The sequence below is a fragment of the Oppia nitens genome, unplaced genomic scaffold (genome assembly GCF_028296485.1).
Source record: "Oppia nitens isolate AA-2021 unplaced genomic scaffold, nextdenovo-longstitch-racon4-pilon3 scaffold12_pilon_pilon_pilon, whole genome shotgun sequence".
Classification (NCBI taxonomy): domain Eukaryota; kingdom Metazoa; phylum Arthropoda; class Arachnida; order Sarcoptiformes; family Oppiidae; genus Oppia; species Oppia nitens.
This window is the reverse complement of record NW_026533191.1, coordinates 1,662,501-1,673,389: the sequence shown is the minus strand read 5'-3', so window position 1 is coordinate 1,673,389 and position 10,889 is coordinate 1,662,501. Positions and strand designations below refer to the sequence as shown.

At 30.3% G+C, this 10,889-nt stretch overlaps 2 protein-coding genes across 2 annotated transcripts in view; one reads left to right on the top strand and one right to left on the bottom strand.

The window, feature by feature from the left end:
• Positions 1–1,808: 1,808 nt before the first annotated feature.
• Positions 1,809–3,656, top strand: LOC128957201 (protein inscuteable homolog). The gene is made up of 2 exons (XM_054302932.1): positions 1,809–2,408; positions 2,511–3,656. The coding sequence occupies exons 1-2, from the start codon at positions 1,809–1,811 to the stop codon at positions 3,654–3,656; spliced, it is 1,746 nt and encodes a 581-aa protein (XP_054158907.1).
• A 5,878-nt stretch (positions 3,657–9,534) lies between these two features.
• Positions 9,535–10,889, bottom strand: part of LOC128957193 (urokinase-type plasminogen activator-like) — a 3,505-nt gene continuing 2,150 nt past the window's right edge. Inside the window, exon 5 of the mRNA XM_054302918.1 lies at positions 9,535–9,714. Coding sequence (XP_054158893.1) covers positions 9,535–9,714 — 180 coding nt within the window. The remainder of the gene's footprint in view (positions 9,715–10,889) is intronic.

Below are 10,889 nucleotides of genomic sequence, written 5' to 3'. Positions count from 1 at the left end.
ACGCCTTAGTTCAGTACACCATTGAGCCACGGACGAGAGAGAGAGAGAGAGAGAGAAAGTCATAAAGAGATACATTAAGATAGTATTGGATAGACATAGCAGACACGCGCCACCAGTCAATAGAACAACTGTTGGCACGCGTCTCCTAAAGGGGCCACACGTGTACTGGTGTTGTTGTGCACCTACAGCTTGTAGGGCATACCGACAGCTGCACGCGTTATGCGCTCTACTATAACCAAACAGACGTTTCATACATACATTCATTCATTGATTTGCTCTCTCTCTCTCTCTCTCTCTCTCTCTCTCTCTCTCTCTATCACTCACTCACTCACTCACTAACTCACTCACTTGTATGACAATAATCTGCTATTTTTCAAAATTCACTCATTCATTAAAAATTACTTTAGAGAGTAGAGAGAGAGAGAGAGAGAGAGAGAGAGAGAGAGAGAGAGAGAGAGAGAGAGAGAGAGAGAGAGAAAGGAAAGAGAGGGGGACGAGAGCGCCGTATGTTTTTAACTCACCTTTTACTGAGAGAGAGAGAGAGACTCTGAGAGCACCCGTATGTCCTTAGACTATACATTCATTCATAGTTTGAACTCCAAACTAGACGGACGTTCCCATACTGTATGTGTGAGAGAGAGAGAGGAAACTCTCTGTTATATTATATAAGATTTTTCCCTAAGATTTTTAACTTTTAAGAAGTCTATGAAGTTTTAAAAAATACAATACTTTTTTTAAGGTTATATTTTTTTTGTTGTGTATCATTTTATGATAGCATATGTTATCATAAAAATTTTGTGTGTGAAAAAATATATTACTAATATTTTAAAATATATTTATAATAAATATATAAAACAATAATAATAATAGTGTATATCTCATATATATATATATATCAATATATTATTTTTTATTGGTTAATAACCCATCATTATATTCATTGGTAAGTCATTTATGTTTTTAAAAAATATTAAATATTTTGAAATAATATATCTTTCTATACTTTTTTTTAATGATATGTATTATATATATATTCTGTATATTTTATGTCTACTGTTTTGAGTAATTTTTTATCTCATATATAATAAGTTTTATTTATTAAGTTTTATTTTTACTACTAATGTCTGTCAAAAAAAATAAAAAATATAAAGTTTATTGAAGTTTAAAAATAAATTAAATTTAAGACAAACTCTCTCTCTCTCTCTCTCTCTCTCTCTCTCTCTCTCTCTCTCTCTCTCTCTCTCTCTCTCTCTCTAACATTCAATCTGTACTCTCTCACGGATGTAATGAGACATTAGTGTCTCAAATATCTTTCCGACAAAAATAAAACACAACTTTTACTTATATATATCGCCTTAAAAAAACTGTCTTTCCTTTTTGGTTATATAATTGATATTTCCTGTCATTTACTCTACTACTGGCATATATGATAGTTAGTTATCAACAAAAAACTTAATCATTTATATACCGAGATAGTATATATATATATATATTTGAAAATAACAAATTAAATGATTTAAAAATTTTAAAACTTTCAAAATATTAAAAAAGTATAGCAAAATAAATGACAATATATTTAGTTAATATAAAGCTATCATTATTGTATATGAGAAACAAAAAACAACTAAACATTTAAAGTTTTATTTTAAATGTTAAAAGTTTAGAAAATTAATTAATTAAAATTAATTAATTAAAATTAATTAATTAAAATTATTTTATTTTTAATTTTATAATAAATAAATTATTTATTTTAATTATTTTAGTTATACATTGAAACAATAATACAAAACAAAACAAAATAAGTAAAAATGGAGACAAAGTTTATCAAATCTATTGAATCACTTGAAGACAAATCGATAAAAGAGTGGTTACTATCGCTCCAGAAGTCGCCCGAATACGAGTGTCTGTCCGCACTGTCGGCCAAATGTGTACAAAACAAAAACTTAAACAAAAACACCGCCGATAGTGACCATCACTACAACCATCAACACTACTCGGCCGAACTGATGGCCATTCGGCAAAGTCACGCGACAGTTGCCGACATTCGACGAGAGTCGGCCCGTATTATCGACACTATTGACCACTTTATCGACAACTGTCTGCCGATACAGAAGTGGCAACGTTTGCAACGAATTCACGATTACTGTTTGCGCGCATTGTTCGATCGGATCCGATCGGTGGCCGATATGTGCCGACGTAAGTCATTCGGCGGCGGCGACTATACACCGACTGTTGGCAATAAGTGTCTGTCGGCCGACACACTCGACTGTTGCAGTCAATTGTCCCGATTTGTCCAGTCGTTTGTCGCAAAACAATCGGTAAACAATGCACAGCTCGAGGCCACCATTCGTAAGCTGAAAGAGTTGTTCGGCGAATTGGTTGACCAGACCATCAAAAGTGAATGTTCGGTAAGTTTTTTGGTTTTGTTTTTGTTGTTTCAATAAAAAACTTTTTTAAGTAAACAGAAAGGGATGTAAAAATAATTATGTTTTTTGAATTATAAAAAATAGTTAATAACTGCGTCCATAAAAAACCGAAACACTTATCTGACAATCGAGTGGTCGCTCATGGCTTACATTCAACTGACCCGCGACGACGCCTATCTGTGCCGAGCACTGGTCGAGTCATCGGCCAATCAGTGCAACCAAAGTTTCGTACATCTACTGGTCGACCTGATTGCTAACTACTGTTCCTACGATCTACAGGAGTCCCAACAGATCAAAGCCGGTGCTCTCACTATACTAACCAATCTGTGTGTCAATCATACCGATGCCATCCAACAAGTGATGGACGAGTGCGCGGCCAACAAGTCGTTCATCGAAGACATTATATTGACCAACGAGTCGTCGGCCGACGATTTTGTTCTCCGACAGGCCGTCCAACTAGTCGTACAATTGACCAAACAGTTTATCGATGACAACAATAGCGGCGGTAGCGGTGCCGACACTGACAGCAATAACAACTACTCCTATCACAAGATGCCCGTCCTGTGGCACACAAAACATTTGACCAGCGATTTGATTAACTGTTTGACACAACTAGTCCGACACCAGACAATAGCCGATAGACATCTATTTCTACTCATATGTACCGCATTGGCCAACATATCGTTCATTGCTGAGACCAACTCAGTGTTCATCAAATATCGTACCTGTGATCTACTGTTGGCCAAAGTTCGGGACAATAGTCAAACGTTTGGATCGGATATACAGATCAAGGATCAGTTGATTACAATTCTGGCCAACATTGGACGTAAATTACCCGAAAAAGTGGTCGAATGTAATGGTCTGGTGTTCGTATTGTGCGCACTACAGGTTAGGCCAGTCGGCAATCTGCACGACATACCCGAACTGTTGGCCGTCGAACGTATCCAACAAAAGTGTTGTGTCTGTCTGTCCCGATTGGCCAACGATCGGACAATCGGACGACTTATTGCAAGACTAAACGGCGTCCATCGGTTGACCGAACTGTGCAAACTGGCCAAAGAACGTAACTTTTCCGATACAGTACTGTTGGCCGCTATTGTTTGTCTGCGAAAGTTGTCGGCTTCGGTAGACAAACAACTGTTCAAACAGTTGGACGCCACAGATCTTATTGAACCGAAAGCCTACCAAACGTTTCTCATGTATTCCGAGCGAAATGAGACAGTTGTCTGAATTTATTGTTTTTACTGAAAAGCTAACTGTCCTATTGAATAGACTATATAATAATTTGTATATTTAAACAAAAATTTTATCATTAAATAAATATATTTATAGTTTGTTATTAATTTTAAAAATAATAATAATTTATAGTTATAGTTATCATTAACATTACATTGTATATAGAATTTATAAAATTATTTAATTTAACATAAATTATTGTCTAACAAAAAAATATATCAATTGTGTATATTTGTACAGTATATGCTATTTTTAAAATAAATACACATTTTTATACACTTAAATGAAATTTATATCATTGATATTTAAATATAATTTATAATAAGAGAGAGAGAGAGAGAGAGAGAGAGAGAGAGAGAGAGAGAGAGAGAGAGAGAGAGAGAGAGAATATCTAATCAAAAACTTTGTCTATTATGAGAACAAAATAATTATTTTAAAACTTAAATATTCAATGAAAATAAGCAAAATTTTTATTTGTTATATAAATAATATATATATATTTGGTTAACATAATTAAACTGTTTATTATATAATATTTTATTCATAAACTACTAAACTATATAATAATAATAATAATAATAATAATAATAATAATAATAATAATAATAATAATAATAATAATAATAATAATAATAATAATAATAATAATAATAATAATAATAATAATAATAATAATAATAATAATAATAATAATAATAATAATAATAATAATAATAATAATAATAATAATAATAATAATAATAATAATAATAATAATAATAATAATAATAATAATAATAATAATAATAATAATAATAATAATAATAATAATAATAATAATAATAATAATAATAATAATAATAATAATAATAATAATAATAATAATAATAATAATAATAATAATAATAATAATAATAATAATAATAATAATAATAATAATATAAAATCATTATTAAGCAAAATAATTATTTTAAAAAAAACTAAATAAATATCATATTTATATAATAATACTGTATTGAAATGTACTGTATTGTCCAGTCGTTTGTCGCAAAACAATCGGTAAACAATACACAGCTTGAGGCCACCATTCGTAAACTGAAAGAGTTGTTCGGCTAATTGGTTGACCAGACCATCAAAAGTGAATGTTCGGTAAGTTTTTTTTTGGTTTTGTTTTTGTTGTTTCAATAAAAAACTTTTTTAAGTAAACAGAAAGGATTTAAAAATAATTATGTTTTTTTGAATTATAAAAAAATAGGTAATAACTATATACTAACCAATCTGTGTGTCAATCATACCGATGCCATCCAGCAAGTGATGGACGAGTGCGCGGCCAACAAGTCGTTCATCGAAGACATTATATTGACCAACGAGTCGTCGGCCGACGATTTTGTTCTCCGACAGGCCGTCCAACTAGTCGTACAATTGATCAAACAGTTTATCGATGACAACAATAGCGGCGGTAGCGGTGCCGACACTGACAGCAATAACAACTACTCCTATCACAAGATGCCCGTCCTGTGGCACACAAAACATTTGACCAGCGATTTGATTAACTGTTTGACACAACTAGTCCGACACCAGACAATAGCCGATCGACATCTGTTTCTACTCATATGTACCGCATTGGCCAACATATCGTTCATTGTTGAGACCAACTCAGTGTTCATCAAATATCGTACCTGTGATCTACTGTTGGCCAAAGTTCGGGACAATAGTCAAACGTTTGGATCGGATATACAGATCAAGGATCAGTGGATCGGATCCGATCGGTGGCCGATATGTGCCGACGTAAGTCATTCCGACTGTTGGCAATAAGTGTCTGTCGGCCGACACTTTTGCAGTCAATTGTCCCGATTTGTCCATTCGTTTGTCACAAAACAATCGGTAAACAATGCACATCTCGAGGCCACCATTCGTAAGCTGAAAGAGTATTTCGGCTAATTTGTTGACCAGACCATGAAAAGTGAATGTTCGGTAAGTTTTTTTGGTTTTGTTTTTGTTGTTTCAATAAAAAACTTTTTTAAGTAAACAGAAAGGGATGTAAAAATAATTATGTTTTTTGAATTATAAAAAATAGTTAATAACTGCGTCCATAAAAAACCGAAACACTTATCTGACAATCGAGTGGTCGCTTATGGCTTACATTCAACTGATCCGCGACGACGCCTATCTGTGCCGAGCACTGGTCGAGTCATCGGCCAATCAGTGCAACCAAAGTTTCGTACATTTACTGGTCAACCTGATTGCTAACTACTGTTCCTACGATCTACAGGAGTCCCAACAGATCAAAGCCGGTGCTCTCACTATACTAACCAATCTGTGTGTCAATCATACCGATGCCATCCAACAAGTGATGGACGAGTGCGCGGCCAACAAGTCGTTCATCGATGACATCATATTATTTATCTGTGATCTACTGATGGCCAAAGTTCGGGACACTAGACAAACATTTGGATCAGATATACAAATATATATATATAAGAGAGAGAAAAAAAGAAAGAAAGAAAGAGAGAGAGAGAGAGAGAGAGAGAGAGAGAGAGAGAGAGAGAGAGAGAGAATATCTAATCAAAAAACTTTGTCTATTATGAGAAAAAAAAATTTAAAACATATATTCAATGAAAATAAGCAAAATTTTTATTTGTTATATATATTTGGTTTACATAATTAAACTGTTTATTATATAATATTTTATGCATAAACTACTAAGTTATATAATTATAATAATAATAATAATAAAAAGCAGGTTAATAATTATTTTAAAAAATAAACAAATATCATATTTATATAATTGTAATTAATATATTTAGTAAATTAAGTGCAATATATAAGTGATAATTAGGAAAAATATAATCTAAATAATTAGCGTTAATTGATTAGATTGTGTAAAACATTTTGTTTGTGTAATACATTTGTTTGTTGTCTTTCTCTTTGGCCGTAACTTCTAGACATCAATTGGTATCAATAACAGATCAAATTCATAGTCTTCATTGATTTTGAAATAGTGTTTCAAAAGTGATTTTGAAGAATATCGGGAACGACATCCGCTATCGTATCTAATGAATACCATACCATCGATTCCTTGAAAACAGTTAGACAAGTGTTTGTAGACACAGTTAAAGTTTATCCACCGGTCCGTCCAAAACACAAAGTTGGTGCTGTCGTAGCAATTGCCCCGAGTGTTGTCCTCCAAATCTTTGACACATTTTGCGGTTTCGGCGGCCATATCCCGATCGGAATCGGTAGTCGATCCGACAAACAGATTTCGTTCGCCTATTTGATAGAAAATTTTTGAAAACTTACCGCCATTTCCTTGGTTTTGTTCGTCATTCTGAGACATTGACAACCAAGAAGTTATTAGCCATTCACGCCAATAGTATTTTTTCTTCAGATAATTGAATAAATCGCTGGCAAATTCGTCGTGACTTTTGTCTGTCCACTTGTTGGCCAATTCCTCGATTTCACTGATCGCCCGTTCGGTCCAAAAGTCGTATTTGATATGATTTAAACCGCTTTTGAATGTAGCGATGATCCGGTCGGCTATATCGGTAATTATTTGCCGATCGCCACCACTATTGGTACCGTTGCCGCCAATCCAAGTGCTCTCGACTACCGAAATGTCTTTGTAATTGATGCCAATGCATATGGCGTGCATTAGTGTCGATTTGATCATCCGATTCAAAATAATTTTCGACCAAATAGTGAAATAATTTAAATCATTGTCTTCGGACATAACCTTTTTGATTGTTAGCTGTCTATCTCCTCCACCTCCTTCTCCTACCGTCTTTTCATTGACCATATCGTCCAACCAGTACATCGAAACCAGTATACCGTTGTTAGTGCAGTGATCGGTTAACTCGCCATAGGTTACGGCCGTCGGATTAGTCGAATAGCGTTCAAAGATCTGCGCCAAATAGTCGGCCGCTTTGGTCATTGTTTTGAATTCGGCCAACAATGCATGGTGTTCCGGGTTTTTGGCCAGTCCGTCAATAGTATTGTAGTTATTGTTTAGATTGTGTATCAAATTAACTAAATCTTTATCGCCAACCATTTTGACAGTTTTATTATTATTATCATTATCATCAGTAAATTTGTTAACTTCGACGACATATTTAACTAATGTAATGGACGTTCTTAAATGATTACCCACATCATCGATACCCTGTTCAACCAATGCTGAAGATGAACTAACAGTTGTTTTATCTACCGGAACAATATCTACCGGACCATCTATTTGACCACCCATTGTTTCCAATCCAAAACTGTCCGGGCTAAATTCAGCAACATTTTGTTGTTTGTAATCGCTATCAAACTGTTTGATAGCATTATCCAATTTAGACCATTGACTTTCATTATCATTAGAGTCGGTAGAGTTAGACTCGATAACCAAAATCATTGCAAACATGATTGCTATTCAAAAAAGTTATTCAACAAAAAAAAGTATAAATAATATGGATATAAATTATTTATTTTATATATATTAAATATAATATATTACCAATACTGAAATAATAATAATGCATAATGTTATGCATTATTTTTTAATTAACTCAAAAAAACAATATAGTTATATGTTAGTATATCAGTTAATTAAAACTTAATTCAAAAAACATATAAACCTTTTAGTAAAATAAAATTTTTATAGCATAGTATTTATACTTTTTATTATTAACATTAAATGGATATGTTATTACATTTTTGATTTGACAATTTGATTTATAATTAGAAAAAAATGTAATATAAATCATTGATGTGTTTATATTTATTTTGATAAACTATTAATTATTTTAAAACCAACAAATAATATTAATTTAATACTGTTTATAATAATATTTAATCGTGATGTTTTAAAAAATTTATAAAAAATCAAACATAATTTATAATTAATTACAAATATTTTATGATAAAAGTTATTATTATTATTATTATTTATTAAAAAATTTAACATTTATATACTCCAATTAATTACAACTATTTTTATAATAGCGATTAATTATTATTTAGTTAATTTATACTATTTGTATAATAAATTATTACAGTAGTATTTTAATAAAAACATTAAATGTTTAATTTATATGTGTGTATGTATGATATGTGTACACATACACACACATACACACACATACACACACATACACACATATACACACACATACACACACATACACACACATTCACACACATACACACACATACACACACATACACACACATACACACACATACACACACATACACACACATACACACACATACACACACATACACACACATACACACACATACACACACACACACACATACACACACACATACACACATACACACACATAAACCAAAAAATTGCTCAATAATTTTTATATATATTTCTATAATAGATATTGTTTTGATTTTTAAAATTAATAAGTAAATCAATCATTTAATATTTAAATATATAGCAAAATATAATAATTTAGTTAAATTATATTACTATACTTACATAAAATTTGTAACATTGATTGTATTGCTTTAAACATTTATTAAATCATTAATAATGCAATAAATAAAAATATAACAAAACAAAAAATAATAAGTTGTTTTTATCTTGAATATAAGTTAAGTGATAAAATATATTTAATAACAATTTTATATAAAAATAGTTTTTAATTATTACTGAATAATAGTTTATAATATTGTTTTCAAATTTAAAAAATTCATATTTCAATTTATACAGTCTATTATTGTATTATTCATTATATTTTAAAATTTTTATTTAATTTTATTATATATAGTATATAAAGTATAATCACTAAACAAATTAACTAAATACTAAATACTAAATAACTATTATAATAAAACATTTTTGAATACCTATATCTATAAAGTAATGTATAAAATCATATTTAATTTAAAGTTTTTATTTAGTGTATATATAATTGAGTATCCAATCTATATATTTGGAAACCCGGACGGCGTAACCAATGTTTGGATGAGCCGTACAATTGACTCGTAGATCAAATCGTAGACTATTAGAGTGTACACCGATTAGGACAGCCTTTTCATCCATATATTGCCACAAACCAGACCCGGAATCACCCTATTATAATATAATTGCATATAGTAATATAATTAAATATAGGGTTGCGAAAGGGGGGGTAGGGGGGTAAGGCCATCTTACCCCCCCTGAGGTCGAGATTTTTAGGTTTTACCCCCCCTGGCCTAAAGCCAAAAAGTTAGGGGGCCCCAAATTTTTTTGATTAGTGTAAAGTTTAAAATTAAATAAAATATAAATACTTATTAAGTTTTAATTTAAATAAATAGCTTATCTTAACAAAATAAATAGATAAAAATACTTAATTACATCAATTTAACATTATTTACACCAGTTGGGGCACTCCACTAGTTCCCTAATAAATTCCCACCAATTTTCAAGAAATTTTTTTTCATTTATGTAAAATTTAATATTAAACAAAAATATAAATACTAATTGAGTTTTAATATAAATAAATAGCTTATCTTTAGAAAATAAATAAATATAAATTTGTTAAGTACTAAAAAAACTATTTAGAGTTGGGGCATTTCAAGGGTGGATAGTCCCTTAATAAATTCCCTCCAATTATCAAAAAAATATTGATGTTTTTATTTTATAAATTTATAATAATTGTTTATGCTACTTAATAAACAAATTGATCTGTATTTTTCAGATTTTTTAATAATTACTAATTAAATTAACTAAATTACAATTTAATTTTTTAAGACAATAAATTCACTACAATATCATTAATTTTAACAACATTGTAAATAATTAATTAAATAGTAGACAAGTAATTATAGTAATTGTTTTTATCTTATATATATTATGTAAAATTTCATTTTTTAATATTGTAAAAATAATATTGAAAATATATTTTGAGTCTTAAGAAATTAAGTTGGAATATTTTCCTTTTTTAAGAAATTTATGTGAGAATTTATGAAGAATTTAATGGGAATCTAATGGGAATTTAATGGGAATTTAATGGGAATTTAATGGGAATTTAATGGGAATTTAATGGGAATTGAATTTAATGGGAGTTTAAACGGAATTTAATGGAAATTTAATGATAATTAATTGGGATTTCACTGAGTATTTACTGGGAACTTATTGGGAATCTATTGGGAATCTATTGGGAATCTATTGGGAATCTATAGGGAATCTATAGGGAATTTTCTGTAAATTTATAGGGAATTTACTGTAAATTTATAGGGAATTTACTGTAAATTTATAGGGAATTT